This window comes from Pseudopipra pipra, chromosome 5 (genome assembly GCF_036250125.1).
Source record: "Pseudopipra pipra isolate bDixPip1 chromosome 5, bDixPip1.hap1, whole genome shotgun sequence".
Taxonomy (NCBI): domain Eukaryota; kingdom Metazoa; phylum Chordata; class Aves; order Passeriformes; family Pipridae; genus Pseudopipra; species Pseudopipra pipra.
In genome coordinates, this window is record NC_087553.1 from 55,525,055 (window position 1) to 55,544,279 (window position 19,225).

The following is a 19,225-nucleotide window of genomic DNA, read 5'->3' on the forward strand; positions in this document are numbered from 1 at the left end:
CCTGCTGCCTGTACTTTGTCTTTTCTGTCGTTATAAAGTGACAGCTTTCCTATGTTATAAATACATATTCGTAGATGTAGTTTCAGAAATTCACAAGAACCTGCAAATAAAACTAGCACCATAGCTAATTATCACAATGTTTTATTATTTACAGAAATGTATATAACATTCCAATATAAATGTTTCTTTAATAAATATATTATATATTTATTAAAATATTTTCAAAAAAAAATGGCACAGGAAGCACCTTCACAACATTCTCACCTTTAGTTTACTATTGTTAACTTCAGTGGACATGGTGAAATCTATTAATGGGCATCTCTAAGTTCAAAATGAAGTCTGAAGCAGATATAGTGACAGAATCAAGGTGACTCATCCTAAAATCTCACTGATACTTGGCAGATTTTTAGTTAGAGCTACCCTGCATTTACAGCAGTTGCATTGAGAACAGTCTGAACTCTGATCTGCAAACAGTCTATGTTTTCCAAAGTCTTTTTTAAATCAGTGCCAGGTTTACAATAATACGATTATGTTTTCAAGCAGGAAATTATATGTTTTCAGTACTAAGGTGGCATTTTCTTTCTTTGAGTTTTCATGTGTATTGTTAATATGAAAGTTGCGACTTTTAAACTGCATTATGTATTAAATTTGTGATTCCTAAATTGGAAATCAAAACAGAGGTAGAGAGAGAGAATAAATGAGAATTTAAAGGAGCCAGGAGGAGGTTAGCAAAGATGTGCAAGCAATATATCAAACAAAAAAAGGAAATAAAATCATAGAATATACTGAGTTGGAAGGGACCTGTCAGGATCATCAAGTCCAACTCAAAAAAAAAAGTGGAATGAGGAATAACTGGAAAGTAGTAACTCACAACTGGCTAAAATAATAAATTTCTTTGTTTTCATTGAAGGGTTTTTTGAGAATAATGTGGGGTTTGACTATGCAGTGTAAGAACAGCCACAATAGAAAAGTAGTGCCCTGGCACAGAGTTTTCTTCCTTCAGTACCTGCTGGATTTGCTGTGTGTCAGAGGGACTGTAGGGGCATGGCCTCCTCATGTCTGCATTCAGGGCTCACTCACCAGGCACGAGGCTCACACAGCTGATCCTCCCTCACAGGCTGCCTGGTGTCTCAGCCTGCCCCGCTGCAGCACACGGGCCTCCCTCCCATGCTGTGATGCCATATGTGAAAGGCAGTGAATCCTGCTGCCCCCTGCCCTCCAGCCGTCAGCACTTGGCTTGGTGAGGAGCTGTCACAGAGGTTGCGAGCAGGGCAGGATGGGAAGGGGTGTGCAGTGTCCACACCAGTTTTATGGCCTCTCAATGTCAACGGGGAGCCCCAACAAGCCTCAGGCTCAGTTTTATGTAACAGTATTTCATGTACAGGCAATGAAAGTTCCTAAAGAGGCAATGTACGTACAGAGGAAGCTGTGACCTTATCTCTTCTTTATGTCTTCATACCTCATCAGAGTGCACTCACTCTCTCTCCTCTCGCTCTCTCTCTCTCCCTGACGCTCACAGACTTAGCCAACCTGTAAAACTGCAACCAAAAGCAAGAATGCAGCTGACAAGGGAGCTGCCTCTTCCTCTTTCTCATGCACCTTCACAGAGCCAGCAAAGATGGATGAGCTGCCTCTGCCATGGGAGGAACAGCTGTCGGGGCTTGCTTTATGGGACACTTCTGGAGATCTGTAACCTGCCTAGCTCTGACACAACTCAAATGTGCTGTCCTCCATCCTTGGTGTTTTCCGTTATCTCCCTCACTACATGTGATAGAATACCATATATGTAGTATCCAATAAAAGAAAGATAACAAGTGCAATCTGAGAGTCATGATTGCAATACAAATAACTGACAGAAGCTCACAGAAGGCAGAAAATTGAGAGCAATAGTAAATGTCAACCAGACAGAAAATTAACTCCTGTGGAAATTGCATGATTAAAAGCTTGGGCAAACATGGACAGACTAAAATTTCAAAGACTAAACTTTCAACATGGCTGCAGTTAGAAAGAAATAATCTAATACACCAAAACATCTATAGAGATCAAGTTTAATAAGTCAGCAAGTAGGATAAATTGCTTCATTTGGCACTGGAAATTTCTTGGGGCTGCTTACTTTAGGTATGAGGAAGGTGGGGGATGGCAATGACAGAAATATTTCTTCTTGGCTTGGTGTAGAGTGACTGCACTCTTATTCAGTTTTTACAACTCAAAATGGTGGTGCTGAGAAAAATAAGATAAAATAATGGGGTTTTTGATTTTTCACACTTGCCACTTCCTTCAAGTATTATGCCCTCAGCACAGAAATTCAGTTGGGACCAAGGAGCAGTGTGAAGAGGATTGGAGAGCTCTGCTGCACTAGAGCAGGGTAGAAATGAGAACTAGGCTACGGCTTTAGGAGCACTTAGTACCCTTTGAGCGGATGGCTGTGGATAAATGGCTGTAGTAGCATCATTCACGTATTTTTTAATTTAGTTATATTTTAATTTAGTTACTTAGAGGTGGTCAAAGAAGCATAAGAAGTTATGGAAGGAAATAATACATTTTAAAATAGTATACTGGTAACATTGCAGTAGTGTTGTAATGATTCCAGAGATGGTTGAGATATTGTATAAGGTACACTTCAGAGAATAAAAAAAAAAGTCAGAGAACCTTTAACTGGTGCATGAGTTTTGGAGTTTTAAAGTTTTCAAGATTGTCTGTTATCTTGAGGGGTCAAGTCTTCCTTGATGAAAAGGGAGAGGACTCAAATGAGGAGTGGGAATCAGCATGTGGGAGTCAATGCTGTAAGGGGAAATTGTAGGCACCAGAGGACTCCCAATAAATGCCAGACCTGCCCGGGGCTCCCTCAGTGAGCAGGGGCCGCGCTGGCCCCGCAGGCCGTGCTCGGGCTGAGAGCCCAGCGCAGGGTCACCGCCGCTGGCGCTGCAGCTCGAGGTGGAGGGGGGAGACTGACGGGCCGAGGGGGAGCTTCAGGTGGCCTTGGCAAAGTCAGAAAGGTGTCAGCAAAGCTTCAGAAAGCCTGAGAGATGCCAGGGGAAGGGCCGGGTGACCGCGGGGAGCAGAGGCGGCGGCACGGGCCCTTCCCGCGCGTCCGGGCAGAGGCGGCCGATGCGGTGTAGCCACCGCTCCGGGCCGTCACCGCCCCAGCTGCGGTGCTCCGGGTCAGGATCGGCGCTTCGCCACTCCCCGCACGCCCCGGGCAGCCCCGCGGGAGGACACCGGGTGCCGCCCCGGGGCTCCTGGGCCTGTGCGCCGAGCGCCCCACGCCCCCTCCCGGGCTTCCCCGGCCCCGGCCGCTGCCCCCACCCCCTCGGCCTCCGCCTTCCCCTCCCCTTCCCCTCCCGGTCCCTCCTCCCCGCCGGCGCCAGCCGTGCTCGCCTCGGCTGAGTGGCGGCTACCGCTGCTGTTGCCGCTGCCGGCGGCGGCTCCGGGAAAATGTCCGAGCGCGGCGGCTTCTACCGGCAGGAGCTGAACAAGACGGTGTGGGAGGTGCCCCAGCGCTACCAGAACCTCACCCCCGTCGGCTCCGGCGCCTACGGCTCCGTGTGGTAGGTGCGGGGCGGCGGCAGCGGGGCCGGGAGCCGGCAGGTGCAGCCGGCGGGCGGCGGGGACGGACAATGCTGGGCTGGCGGGAGGCTCCGTGCCCCGCCGGGGGTCGTGTGCGGGGAGGGGGGAGCTCAGCGGCGGCGGCGGGCGGGGGCGTGTCCGCCGGGCACCGGTGTGAGCGGCGCCGGGGCTCCCGCTCCCCGCCGCGGCCCCGCGGGGCCGGGAATGCCTCGCCGTAACCCGGGGCAACCGCGCCCGCCGCCGCCCCGGGGCGGCCCCTGCCCGTCCTTCTGCCGCTGCCCCGGGGCCGCTCCCCCGGAGCCTCTCCCCGGGCTATGAGGGGCCCCCGCGGCCGGCGGCGCCGAGTGACCGCCCGCCGCGGGGCTGCTGCCGCCGGGTGCTGCTCCCGCCGGAGTGGGAATTGCCCCGAAGCCGGGAATCCTGCGCAGTCATGGCGGGTCCTAGCGGAGGGGACGGGGAGGCAGCGTTGGGGCGCGAGGAAGCGCTGTCGGAGCGGCGTCCACCCGCGGCCCTTTCAGCCGGGGGTGAGCGGGACATCCCGCAGGGCCCGGGGCATCCACGGCGAAATGGGGGAGTTCTGTCCGCAGAGACAATGGGAGCAGCCCCCGGAGCGGGGCAGGCTGAGGGAGGACACGGGGGGCTCACCAAGTGGTTTCGGGGGATCGCAGATTAGGGCAGAATGCCGCCCAAGGGCTTCGGGATCTTAAGGTTGTATAAGGGTTTACCACATCTTATCCTAAAAGGTATCCCTTTCTTTGATAATTCCTACGTCAGGTTTACGCTCTCGGGAACTCCCAGTGCAGATTGGGCTGTTACTTTAGTATTTGATGCACGCCTTACTACGCTTATAAAAGCTTTGAATCAATTTTTTGAAATACTAGTGATGTTTAAGGGGTTTCTGAAAAAGAGTTGTGTTTCTTTTGTAAACTGGGTAAGTGAAATTATGTAAAACAACTCATAATGGGCCTTTAAAAAGAAGTACTAAAAAAAAAAATTGTAGAACTTTACTTTTCTTCGTGCTCTAAATTCATGCAGTAGTTCTCTCTTTTTCTCTCTTCATACTCTTCGTAATTGGATAACAGAGAACATTTATGGAGTTTTATATTTGTTGCTTCGTTCCCTAGCTCTGTGAAATGTCCCAGTTATATGTAAGCTAGAAATATGCATTTAAAAACCCTCCAATAATCAGCAGAAACACTCAGGACTAGTGTGAAGTATCTTTCAGTTCTTCTCTTTTTTTATTATTTCTGATTTATGCTTGCACCAGGGAAATCTAGCCAAATACCATGTGAGTGTTGGTACCTGCCATTGTAGTTAAGCATAGAGTCCTCTGACAGTGTGCTGTGAATAGTTTCACAAGGACCTAATTTATTTAGACTATAAAAATCTTAGTTTGTGCAATAAAAGAAGAGAAAGTAAACTAAGATATACAGTAACAGAGTAACTACTTTTGTGTTCCAATTGAAACTGCATTTCTGCTTATTTTCCCTATTTATGCTGACATAATTTCAAGGGGAAGACCGACTTCGCTGAATTTTGTAATGAGATGTCAAGACTTTTGAGAAATTGGAATGGAAATAAAAACTTGTCATGGTTCACTTGCAGCACAGCTGGTGCTTTGGTTTTTGAAACTGTCTGCAGAGCCAAGGAAATCCTAGTATTTTTATCAATTGCAAAGTATAGGAAGTGGGATATAAAATGGAGACTGGAAGATGCTGTGGGAAAGGTTTGCTCTAAAATAGACATTTAAAAATAAAATATAGCATTAAATTATTGCTCTATATTAATAGCCTCGTTAACATCAATGAACTATAAACCCAAAGAGAAGCTTGAATATGAGGAAAAGGTAGGCATCTCTCTGAGAAAAGCCATCTATTTTTAGTGTCTATTGAAATTGATTTTTTTTCTGTCTGTGTGCATGTGCTTTACCCAGGAGACCCACAAGACGCAACTGTTCCCTTGAGTAACATGCTATATTTCTTCTGTGAATAATTGTACTCCTATTCAGTAAAATGTCTAAAAACATACTCAAGTCTTACAGAAACCACTGGAATTAAACAAATTCTTAAGTGGTTTGATGAATAGAAGCCAAGGTCCTGAACTCTAAACAGTGACTTTAAAACAGGAACAGTTGTAACAAATTTTTTCTGCCTCAGTGAAACTGTTCTCTAGTTCTACCCTTTTTTTTTTTTTTTAAACAGTAAGTTATCAGTCATGTCCAATAGACTTGGGTAACTGAATTGATAACTGATAATAAGAAACATATTGTAAATACTTGCATTTAAGCATCCTTTGCTTGCAGCTCAAAATCAATAGGAGAGTTTGTGTCGGGAGGCTGTGTTTTGGCCCAGTTTTGTAAGTCTGGTAGAATTAGTGTTTGAGTTAATTGCAGATGCATCAAGCATGCTACTGAGATAGATATTAGCAGTTTAAAACAGATTCATTTTTAGAGAGTTATCTATACCAAGCACACTGTTTTCACATTTGTTTTTCTTAGTTTTTATTTAGATGTGGAACATACATAAAAACAAAATCTTCCTTAGCATTAAGAGCTCTACTACTTTTCTCACTCTTTTAACGACATATCACGAAGAACTTTTTTTTTTGGAAATCCTCCAGACTCAGCCACAACTCAGCTGTGTTGCACTTCAGCATCTACATGAACTGCAGAGAGACCTCTGAGGTCTGTCCCTCAAGTACTTCTCCCTTACAGAACTTTTTGTGTTACTCATGTTTTTTAACTCCATGGAAGGCTTCCTCTTACCTGAGCTCTTTCCTATGACCATTCAAGCTCATGGATGTTCTGTCATTTGCCACTGTCAGATCTGACTTTTTCTAAGTTTAGGAAAAAAATTAACGCCCTGTGGAAGTGTGGGCAGTGTGTGGTAGTTTAGTTACATGTAAAAGTATCAATGGCATCTTCAATGTTACATTTTGGTTAATTTCACTCTTCTCTGGGTGTTTGTTTGTTTGTTTTGTTAGACAATATCAAATTTACACACAGAACTTGTTTGTTTTGGAGTGGTTTTCTTTTTGTGCTGTAGCTTTTCTTATCAAGTTGATTTTTTTTTATTATTAGAAAATTATTTTAACTCTTTCTCAAGCCAAAACTCAGTTAACCTTTTTTGAAAAGTGCATTTTCAGTGTCTATCCTCAAATTTGGATTTACCTCTCATAGAAGTCAAAGAGCTGGTTGACTCTTAACAGACCAGGCACCAAACCTGCTAATTGAGAGTTCTGAAAACCTTCTGATGTCAAGTGCAGCATTTAAGATAAATTAAGGCATTTAGATGAGAAGCAAGCTAGCTTACTTTAGGAGCAATAATCTTCATCTACAACCATTTTGTTTCAGTTCTAGACAAAAGAGACAAATTACATCTCAGGTCAAACTGCATTTTAAACTCTTGTTCCTCCAGAATTCTGCCTTTTAAATAAGAATTCTGGCTGTGTTTGAGTCTTCCGACTGTCCCAGTGATATTGCTTATAAACTGGGCCTTTAGCCTGAAGCATCTCTGCCTCTCTGTTGTATTGTGGTGGGTCCGCTACGGTTTGGTACATGGCCACCTTTTATTCTGGGAGCTGGCATTGCTACCTGCCTTGAGAAAGAGCTTCTTTTTTAAAGACTACTTATTGTACCACAAATTATGTAATGTGGATAGATTTTTGGTTTGCTGTTGTTTGGGGGTTTTTTAAAGCCTGTATGCTTCTTTTTATGCAGCTTTTGTAAACTGTGTTCTAACCTACTTAGTCCTATTTTTGCCTGGGAGGGATTGACAGCATTCTGCAGCATGCTGTCTCTGATCTCTCCAACAGGTTGTTTCACATTAGCATATTGCAGTCTCCGTGTTCTGCCTTCTTTGGAAAGAACAGACGTTGCAAGATGAACCAAAGTGAGTCCAGATCTTCTTCACAACCAGGAACTCCTGCACTGTTTCCTCAGAGGCTGTTGGCATCAATAGCACTTACGCTCACTCTCTTTTGATTTTGAGTATACAATGCCTAACACCAACTTAGATGGCATAACACATTTGTAAAAAGAGGCCTGCTAAGTCAGAGTGTAATGGCACGGGCCTCAGTTCAAGGAAAGCAGGAAAGCAAAGTCTGCCTTAAGTCATTTAGACGATGCAACATGTCAGTATTCCTCTGTCCTGTTAACTTTACGTGCATGCTTAAGATTCACTAAGTTTGTGTCCTGGCTAATTTTGGGTAGAAACAGGACAAGGTGGATGCTGTTTAGGCTATTGTTTTGCTTTGAAGAAGTACAAGTGGAAAAATAGAAGCAGAAGACTTTATTCTTGAAGTTTAACCCCTTCTTTCCTGTCATCCACTCTGTTCTCTGCTTCTGGTTCGATTGTACTCAAAAGTGTTTTGAGGGCAGTAGCTTGCAATACTGGAACATAGCATTGCTATTGCTGTCCTTTTCACGTCGAGAACCTCTAAGGAGATGCTGAGACAACTCAATAGCATCTGAGCAATTTTAAAAGCTGGTATAAATTGTCTTTGACTGACAAAGAGAAAAACGTCTTCATCCAAGGATTGTATTTGATGACTTGCGTATTTTTTTTAAAAGGATCTTTTTACTTAGCTGTAGTGATACTAAGTGTATGATTTCAGTTGTGAGATCAGGCTACTGGAGTTATGGTGTGTGTCACTGTAACACTACATGCTACTTTAAATAGTAAATGCTGAGATAAACTTTTAGAGTAGTAGTAACACACAGCTGCTGTGTGTAAACACAGCTGGAAAATGAAGGTGTTATAGATCTCTACAGGCCAAACATAATCCCAAGCATGTGTAGATTTCAGCGTACTCCCTTTGGACTGTTCTTTTGGATTAGGTCTTTTGTTTCCAATACAAATACAGGTGCTGAACTTCACCCTACATATGGTTATGTTGATTGGAAACTTTTCACACAATGTTGTTAAAATATTGTTGTCCAAGGTCTGTTAAGAGTTGTCTATTTTTGGTATATGTCATTCAGAAGGAAGGTATTGAAGCCTTTCATTAGTTTTGCAAATATTTACAATGTGCCCTTCTAAGCATATTCAAAGGTTGAAAACTGAGTGAGAGATGAAGGCTGACGTGACAGTCCAGTCAGAAGCAGGACATCTCTTAAGATTGAGTAAACGTAAAAACGATACTTAGAAACAAGGCCTTGAAGGCAAGGTTGCAGCAGAGAGGAGAGCTAAATAAAAGGAGTTGCATGACCAATGTTACATCTTAGAAGGAGAATCTTTGCAGCAGTATTGCTAGAGTGAATGGATGAAAAAAATGTTGCAGAGTGAGACCTTTAGAGAAATGTAAGGAAATAGCCATTAGGAACAAAAACACAGTGGCATTTGCAGCTACAAAGCCAAGAGAGGTCAAGAATTCAAGAAATTTTGTAAAAGATACATAAAAGAAGATGGAAGAGTTTTTCTGAGCACTGGCCAGGAAGACATCACTAGACAGTTTGTTGAAAGTGGTTTTGTCAGAGTACTAGAGTGGAATGCAGGTTGCTTGTCATTCCTTTGTCTGGTTTCATCCTGAGTATTTTCCAGCTGTTGGAACAGTATAGTTAACTGACTTTGGAAAGGAAAGGGAAATGGGTTGGTAATTAGTGGAGTCAAGGTTCCTATTTTAAATGAGAATGTCTAAGAACACTTAATGAAGGAGGTGTTTGTGGAGAAGAGTGAGAAGAGCTAAGAATACTTATGCCGGAGATTTCTATATAGGAGGCTGTCACTAAACCTGTGAAGTAGTTTCAGAGTAGATGACATCTTTGTGTGTGAGAGGAGGGTGATAGAGGGTCTCGTAGGAAAGGTGAAGAAAAGGCAAGGTTAGGAGAGATCCTTTTTAGAGAAAGGGGAGGCATGGAATGGAAGAGAGATAAGAGGCACAAGATGACTCAGTTGTGGCAGAAAGGTAGTAAGGGTCATGGAATTTCAGCCTTCTGTGTGACTGTAGGGATACATTAACAGAGCATATTCTCTGCAGAGGGACTCCTCCATCCCCACTTTATATTTTTTTATGATATGCACCCTCCTGACTACATGAGGCAGTAGTGGCATAGCTCCCTCCTTTCCTGTCCTGCTGTCAACCAGGATTGTGATTGCAGTTGCCTGATGGACACAGTCCCTGTTTCAGAGACCTGAAGATCTTAGGGCCTAGTTGCTTTAACACAGCTTCCCAAGGAGCTGTTTGCAATTTCAGAACCTATTAGTTAGTTGATACCAAAAATATATTAAAATAGTATATTAAAAAAAAAATCTTAGTTCTGTCCATACACTTGGGAAGGGAGAGGGCATTTCAAAACCTCTTCGTGACCTGGTTAATTGCTACCATTTAAAATTTTGGCTCTTGTAGAGAGAGGAAACAGGAAATGTGAAGTGGGGGGAGGAATAGGAAAAAGAAGAATGAGAATGTAAGCGAGATTTTTTCAGTATAGGTTTGTGTAATATATTTGAAAGCACTGATATTTTTCACGTTAAACTTTATATCCAGATTAACCACACACATTTCTAACTGAAGCTTCAAAGCCCACAATGTGTAACTCCCTGTCAGTCTTTTTTAATGAAATGATGAATGGAACACATTTGTCATTAGCAGTGTACTGGCTTAGTGGCAGCTGACTGATTTTCTTGTTTACATACTGACATTGGGCTTGTAGGCTATCTAAAATACATGATTATTTTAATATCCGTGAGTTGGTTGTACATGCTGAAGAAGCTATCAGCTTATGACCCCAACCTTCTCTATATTTTTCTCACAACCATGATTTTAAATACATCACTCCCACTGGTTTAAGCTGTACTGTCTGTAGTTTCACCTAGAAAAGTGTGACTGCTCCTCTGTAAAGTTATTTGAATGTTCTGTGCCACTGTGGAGGCCCAGAAAACATATCAGAAACTGAAAAATGGCTTGTGAACTCAGAGGCTGATACAGCACTTTTATTATCATGTTGTTACATTGAAAGAAGACTGGTGATGTATTCACATAAACATATGGAGAGCAATTATTTTTTAATATTTTTCAGTGTCTGCTTAAAACATAAAGCCAACGTATTTTTATGTTGGTTATAGAACAATTATGTTGCCCATGTAAGAAATAATTTGTGGTTTTATATTTAGATTTAGTGGTAAATTAATCTGAGATAATTAACAGTGATTGTACTAAAACCAAAACAATTGAGGCTAGCGCTCAGCATAGTGTGTTGGAACAATATCCAAGTGATGGGATGTAATTTTACAGTACAATAACCTGTCATCATCAAGCAGGTTTGGAGTTTTTTTGTCTGTGAGGAGATTAACTCTCTAGTTTCAGAGTTGGCCACTAGTCATCCTCTCATATTTTGTCTTGCTATAGTCTAATTTTTCTTTATGGTTTCCTTTTGAGGCACATATTTTGTGATTTGTGTGGTTTAGCAAACACACTCTTTGCACTTTAGAGCCAGCTCTTAGAGAGTGCAAATCACCAACATGAACTTGTAAAAAAGTAACAAAACATTTATAAAGAACAAACAAAACCAAACAAACCATTTCCTGGTACTTTTAACTCAAATCGTCTGTGGCTGGCTGTTTTGTGTTGTTCCCTTGCTGCTCTGCCAATAGGTATTATGGTCCATTTACATGACATTTATGACAAATGTAAAAAGGGTTGATATTCACTGTAGTTGTGAGGAACCCTAATTACACAATTGGATACTAGCAAATGTCCCAGGGCAAGGTTCCTATGGTCCCTCTTTCCTGTCTTTCTTGCCAATGCATGGTGCAGTAAGGGCTGTCCCCTCAATGATGAGGTTTTCTGTGTATTGACCCCTCTTCTGTTCCTTCCTCTTCAATACTTGCTCACATATGCCCTACTGCTGCTGTTGCTTGTTTTTCTCAGGAATTCTTACAAATTAAGAGGACGTGTCCACAAGGAGGTTCATGTCTCCTGTAATAGAAAGAGTCAGTGGGTACAGAAAAGGGTGCTGAGGTCTGTGGATAAGTGCTCAAAATTATGAATCTGTGTTTTGAGCATCAATTGCCTTTTTTGGGGGGGGGGCTGTTGGTTTATTTTGGTTTGGTTTGGTTTTCGGGAGGGGGTTTGTGTCCCTTAACACTTATGTGTAATGGGGGACTCTTCCCATGTTCTGAAGGAATGTGACCCAGGGAAGGTAAGAAGCTTGTGTTGTGCTGCAGTGAAAGAAACAAAAATAGAAACCTGGAACAATATGGGGAAAACCCAGACCCAGTGTCATTGTCACATGTGCTGCTTACAGCATTCTCTCCAAGTTTTGGTATAGTGTGTCCAATCAGTTTCAAACTTCTGATGGTGTAAGGGTAACAGCCTCCTAAGCTGAGACACCGAATTATAAAAAAGAAATGTTGGAAAAGTTAGTCTTCTGCGTTTTGCACTTAACCTCAAATAAGTCTCTTAGAATACATATATCTAATTAGTTTGTACAGCTATATTTGTGAAAGCATAAAATCAGACTTTGTAGACAAACCAAAACCTTGTGGTTACCTGGAGTGATGGGGATGGAATATTGTCTGATTCAGGTAACCTACAGCAGGTGGGGAGGTTGCTGCAGGCACGAGTCTGGCACCTAGTACAGCCAGCTTTGGGTCATGCCTTCATTCTGCATCAGCTGGACCTGAGCTGGCTCCAGGAATGAAGAGAACTCACTAGACTGAACACTGCATTCAAGCTGAACTTTTTCCAGGCATTGCGGGTAGTAATGTGCCCAGCTGATAAGCCCTTGCCAAGCCCAAAGTTTCAGGGACTGGCTATAGTTCAGTGGGACCAGCTGATCCCAGGAAGAATTCTTCCTGCATTATATACTAGAGTTTACTAAATAGGATAAGAGGTGGCTCTACGTATGGTTTGTTAGATCAGGTTCCCACAAACAGCCTCCAGCTATTGAAGCAAATTCGATCCCAAAGGCTAAGTAGCCATAGGTAAATGGTGTGCTTCTAGTCCCAAAATCACTGAGAGATCAGAGTGGGCTGCACACATGAATGGACTGTCTGTCCACTATTACTACTCTGCAACTACAGGGGATAAACTGTCCATGGATACTAGGGAAATTACTGTAAGTACAGCCATAGTTATAAGCATCAGCTGCCAAAACCTGTGTCCCATCAAAAGTCATGAAGTTAGCTTGAAGCTGTTAAAATTTTGTGTTTTCCGCCTCTTAAGTTTTTAGACTGCAGTAGCTTCCTATGTTCATATTTTTCTCTAAAACCTTAAGAACTGGGTAAATGTGCATATAAATAGAGATTCGTATTTCATCTAGTGGAACTTCAATAGAATTCCTAAATATAGGAGTTGACAACACTGAAAAGGTGGGTCTAATTTAAGCAATGATTGAAAATAACACTAAACAAAAGTCTCTAATCTGTGTGAAAATGATGCCATCCATGTAAGCAGAATAATGTCTTTTTATCCTTGATCTTGGAAAGAGAGACAGCAAAAAATGTGTCATAACTCTGATGGGTTCTTGGTCAAGTATGATCATATCTGAAAAAGCTATTGCTAAGATTGTTACAAAGTTGTTTCTTGTAAATTAAAACGATATTAATAATTGTGTTTCTTTTTAAATTATGATAGAAAGTCTGTCTAAAGTGGTGTTCCCATATTCTGTTGAGGCATGTGAGCATACCATGTAGTGATGGTGACAGAAATACTGACAATATGTAATTAAAAAGTCACTTATTTTCACTGCATACGACAAATGAAATGCCAACAGTAAGGAATAGATTAGAGATGGGAGATGATATCCCTTTGCAAATATCAAAGTTTATCTCCGTCGCACTATTCTGTCCAGCTACACAAAGTAACAACATAATCAGAGATAAAACACTTCAGAAGAAGTAGTTTCAGAGAAACCCAGGAAACAGTAGCTGAACCATAGGAAGGATGATTTGTTTCCATGTGTGAGTATAAACCAGATATAAACACAGGTATTTGGCCAAAGCTGAAGTATGTAGAAAATAACCTTGCAAAAGAAAAAGTCACTGTAAGTTGCTGGCAGTTGTTTGTGAGGCAATGCAAACACCAAGAGACTGGCAGAGAAGCCCTCTCCAGTCTCAGGGAAGAAGTGGGAAGCTGTGAGTCAGACATCATGCAGGGTAAGGGAAGGTGAGGATGTCCTGCTTACTGCTGGGGCAGAGTTAATTTTCTTCTTAGTAGATGGTACAGTGCTGTGTTTGGGATTCAGTATGAGAATAATGTTGATAACAGTCTGATGTATTGGGTTTTGCTATGTAGTGCTGACCCTAAGTTAAGGACTTTTCAGCGTCCCATGTTCTGCTAATTAGGAGCTGTGCTGGAAGCTGTGAGGGAGCACAGCTGGGACAGGTGACCTGACCTAGCCAAAGGGATGTTTCATACCATAGAATATCATGTGGTTATTAGATTTATTAATATTGTTAACATATTTGAGATTATTATTATTATATTTTGTTTCAGTTATTAAATTGTTCTTATCTCAATGCATGAGGTTTACTTTTTCTTTCCGAGGTGGGGGTGGAGGGGAGTGAGCAGGTAGGGCAGCTGTGTAATTAGTTGCCAGCTGCAGTTAAACTGTGACAGAGGGCCTCTAACACTTTTTTCCCCTGTTAAATCAAAGTAGTTAACAACATAGGTTTGGGGGTTCTTTTAAGAAGCTGTTTTCAGTCATTTTACGCTGTTTACAGGCCCCCAAGGAAGGGTTTGCAAGTGCCAAGGTCAGGTGGGCCCATATTTTTGCTCTAATAGGCCCAGAGATGTCCTATCCAGGGACTATTCTGAAAGCTGAGCATTTTTGGGGATATCACACAGAAAAGGAAGCTTCTCATCCTTGCCATCTGACAGTTTACTCAGGGGCCAATGAGGGATTTGAGGGACAAACCACATTGCAGCTATGATGATGGAATATCGAGACAGAGAGACCTAGTATTAAAATGTGATCACAGAGGCAGTAGCAGAGGTCACAGATGCAAGTCATCCTTGAGTCTGACAAACAAGACAGTTCAAACATACTTTTGAATGCTTTACTGTTAATAACTTGAATTAGGGAAATCAGGCAAGGATGGAGCCTGAGGCATTGGCTCTGATTATCACTTGGTGCACTTAGTTGAGTGTGGAGGAACTCATTTAAACCAAGTCAGTCACTGGCCTGTGCAGCTTCAATACATGATATTTCATCATTTCCCATTGGAGGTCTCAGGACTCAAGTTGCCTTTTTTTTTTCCTCTTCTTCTTACATGGTTCCATCCTAGGTCTAAAAAGCTGCTGTCATAAGAATTATTGAAGCTAAGAAGATAGTGCTTTGTACCATCTGAAAGCTTCGTAGCCTTGAGTCATATGGAGGATAAAAAGTAATCCATCTTAAAGATCAGTGGTTTTTAAATCACTGAAACGCACATTTGGACTTAGAATTGGAGGGAGAGTGATGTTTATCATTATAATGGGATTTAAAATCTAATTCCTTCTAGCCTTGTATAATGTATACAGTATTTCACAAACCAGTATAAGCATGAGTGGGAAGGCTTGTGAGTTGCCAGAAGAGCTGAAATGTTAAGCAGACTGCTGTTTTGGGCAGTGTTATTTATTTATCTGGATAAACATTTCCTTTTCAAAAGAAGTTGGAAAGGATATAGAGAGTATGCATCTGTGCGACTTGGCAGTGTTCTCCAGTGGCTTCACTGCCCATGATTAAACACAAGGCAATTACATCTAATCTTTGTTGCCTTAACAGCCAAGCATTGGCTTCCTTTTTATTTCTTTTGATTTATTTGTGCAACCTTCATATTGTTCCTGTGGCTGGTCATGTGGAATTTTAAGATATCTCTGTTGTCAGTTCTTCTCACACTGTTCTTTCCTTGAGCTGCTCCATGTATTAGAGCAACACAACATCCTCATATCCTGAATAACTCTGTCCCTGCCCTACTGATGGAACAAGTATCTCTATTATATCTCTTCCACCCACTTGTCAGAGTGATCAGTCATCTTCTTCCTATGCATTCTTTCTGCTGCTCAGGGAATGCCCTTCCTGAGGTGCTCAGCAAAGCCACAACACTTTACACCTTTAAAACTTCCCTGAAGATCAGCTACTGTGATGCTTGCAAGGAACTAGCTATGTAATCTGCTTATCTGTTTCATTTATCTCATGAGTGACTTTCTCCTTCCATGGTGCATGCAAGAAACTTGTTAATTAAATCTACTTACTTTTACTCTGGTTTTTATGAAATTCTGGATTGACCTTCACCTGGTTGGGTGAATTCTAGGGTAACTGTATCACAATCACCTTTTGGATGCCACACTGATCTTCCTGGCTGTTTGTTGCTTGTATCCTTTGTTACTTCTCATCAGAAATACCACCTTGCCCTGTAGATAATGAGGCTTTGCTCTTCACTTGACTCTTCATGACTTGACCATAGCACCAAATATGTGTAGGAGTTCACCTGCTTGGAGCTGATTATAGGCTCAGTGTATTAGGTTGGGAGCTACTCCAGGCACAGGATGAAGGACCACCGCCTCCCTAAAATCTTGCTTTACGGTGAACTTGCCACTGGCTGCCGCATGAGAGGAGCCCCGAAGAAAAGATACAAGGACTCCCTGAAACAACATCTCAGCCTTGGCCATATTGATCACCATAACTGGTCTACTCTGGCCTCAAATCGGGAGGCCTGGAGACACACCATCTATAACGCAGCTGTCTCCTTTGAGAACACACGCAGGATCACCCTCGAGGAGAAAAGGCAACGCAGAAAGAACCGTGTATTGCAGAATACACCATCTAAGGAGTCTTTCTGCTGTGCCTTTCGCAATCGGATATGTCTGTCACGTATTGGCCTCATAAGCCACCAGCGTGCCTGTAGCAAATGTGGATAGAGCCTTCCCAAATCTTCGTTCGCAAAGCCTAGCCATGATGATGACTCCAGGCACAATCAGTGTTTTTTGTCTCTAGCAGATATCTCCTACAATTTGCAGGAATGTCTAAAACACTGTGCAGAAGGAGCTAATTGCATTTGGTGTGACTGCTGACTGTTGTCGTGCTACTCCCTGCATTTTTCATGTTGTCTAATTTTCGTGTTTATAACTCCAAAAAAGTTCTATAAGATTAATGTGTGTAAAGGTTCTTGGCTTGTTACTACTCTCTAGTAAGCATAGATAGTGTTATCCACACTTCAAACAGAGAATTTCAATGTATTTTAATTGAACACAATTTTAACTTAATAGATAAGAGTAACAGCTGAAAGAATTTTTTTTCTTCCGAAGAGGAGGTAAAAAATTGAACCTTTTTATAATTGTACTGTGTAGTGTCATGAAATAATACATGCAGAGATCATTTTTATTTCTGTGCTACAGATCAGACATCATTTATTTGTGGCTTGTTGTGCTTGTCATGTCTCTCTAATGCACAAAAACCAGTGGGTCTCCCTTGTTTGCAAATTGTGACTTGTATATTTAGTGTCCTTTTCAGCAGGGCACCTCCATCTATGTGACGTTAGGCACATGCTGTGTGTCAGCAGGATCTGTAGGCTGAAGTGTAAGACGTGCCCATTTTTCACTTGTTGCCAGCATTTCCCAAGGAAATGGTATGGCCTTGGCTATGTCAACATCCTAATTTAATACCAGTTTTAGGGCATTATCGTCTAACAAGCTAATGGTCGTGTAGGTAATTAATATTCCTAGACACAATGGCAGTGTTCCTCTAATTAGTGAAGATTTCAGTTTGTTCAGTAAAAACAAACTTCAGAGCTTGAATCTCCGTATTCCCTACGAGCCTTGCATTGGAGCTGGAGGCTGGAGCTGCACTAATGGAGCTAATTTTCTGGTTATTTTTTCTGCCATATTGGGAAGGGTTATGCAGGGATAAGTTCTGAACAGTACTGTAAGCATTAGTAATTTCCTAGATGGAAAATAAGGGAACTGTGTTTGAATACTCAGTTACTGCTGACTGGCTCCTTGGGTGTAGTCCCTGAGTAGAAGTTGAAAGAACACCCAGGAGAGTACAGGTTTCTTCATTGTATTACCTGAGAGCTTTGAAGTAGAACATGCCATCAACATGGACTTTTTCTTTTCCTCTTCCAGTTCAGCTTATGATACCAAAACAAGACAGAAGGTGGCAGTGAAAAAGCTTTCAAGGCCTTTTCAGTCACTTATCCATGCACGGAGGACCTACCGAGAGCTTCGGTTGCTTAAGCACATGAAGCATGAGAATGTAAGTGGACAGTGAGTTCTTTCCCTTAAAGTTTGCAAAATAGGCTTAATTTCAGTTAGGTTCAATTTTTTGGAAAAGTATATGCAACTGTCTAGCTACCCAAGATACCTGGATCCAGCCATCTGGACTTTAGAGGCTTTCAGTAACAGGCTGCATTTTTATTTTAAAAATATCTAATTAAATCTTGAAGATGAGGTTAATGAAATCCAAAACAAGTGGTCCTACTTTTCCCTAACTAAAGTAATAAAAGTATTCTCTAGAAAAGTATGCTGTTGAAACATCTTGAACCGTAAGTTCAGGGGGGAAAAACCTGCTTTTTCTGGTTTTGGGTTCTGTCAGACACTCTTTAGGCCCCACGTGACTGAGTACTGTTCTAAGTTTATGTGGTAAACAGTTGATTTCAGTGTGGTATCCACCTGCTTAAAGGTAATTTGATGACCTGAAGCCTGAATAAAATATGGTGGATTGAAAAGTATCCTGGAGAAAGGATGCTATAAAAGTTAAACAAGAACAGAACAAGAAAACCCATGAAATTGTGCATAATCTTAAGTATAACAATTGTATAAGACATGTGTCAACTTTTCTGTATTGAGACATTACTTTTCCTGCCTTAATTTTTGTTTGTCTAAAATCTTGTAGTAATTATTTTTTGTAATTAATATAATTTTCTGTTGATCATGGATATAGCTGAGGTGATACCTGTATAGACCTATAGACCTATAACATTGTGCCAGTTTTCAGGATGAACATATGTCATATTTTTGTAAGTTTCATCCCAAAAATGCTGAGTGCTGTCAATACTAACTATATACTGCTTTGCAGATTTCTAAAAATAAAATGTCACTTCCTTCACCTTTCAGGTTATAGGATTGCTAGATGTTTTTACACCAGCAACATCAATAGAAAATTTTAACGAAGTGTAAGTAAAATTTTAAAATCATTCTGACTAGTTACGAAGTAAGTACATACCACTCTGGTTTTAAAAAGGAAGTACATACATTTCTATTCTAATAGACTTGCAGCAGAGATGACTTTGTAAAAACCTTTTTGCAGCTTTTCCACAAAAGAGGTTGCAGGAAGATGGACCTCATTTTTGTACATTTTAAATGATAATTAATAAGATTATAAGTATATGGTGAGTGGTTTAATGCTGCATAAGTTCCAGAAAGCTTAAAACTTTTTCAGTTAAATTGTGTGTTAGCTGTAGATTATCTTTTCACAGATAGACAGGATAGTTCAGGAATGCAGGAAAGTATTCTGTTGCTTAACTGAGACAAGGTAAATTCAGGCTAGAGTCCTAGGATTAGATATATTTTGGTCCTACTCAAAGACACAATTTATGCTGAGTTCCTCTTGGTTTACATAATGTATAAGCTCTTAGGTAAACAATTTAGCAGAAGAAATAGTAATTAATCTGGTTTTGTCTCCATGGAAATTAGTGGCCAAACCCCTTTGACTCTGGGGAAAATTACACAAATAGGAACT

General features: G+C 41.6%; 1 protein-coding gene across 1 annotated transcript in view; it reads left to right on the plus strand.

Annotated features, from left to right (window-relative positions):
- The first annotated feature begins 3,243 nt into the window (after positions 1-3,243).
- MAPK11 (mitogen-activated protein kinase 11) overlaps positions 3,244-19,225 on the plus strand; it is a 32,730-nt gene continuing 16,748 nt past the window's right edge. The window contains exons 1-3 of the mRNA XM_064656193.1: positions 3,244-3,548; positions 17,611-17,740; positions 18,601-18,659. Of these exons, the coding sequence (XP_064512263.1) occupies positions 3,436-3,548; positions 17,611-17,740; positions 18,601-18,659 (302 nt within the window). The 5' untranslated portion in view covers positions 3,244-3,435. The remainder of the gene's footprint in view (positions 3,549-17,610; positions 17,741-18,600; positions 18,660-19,225) is intronic.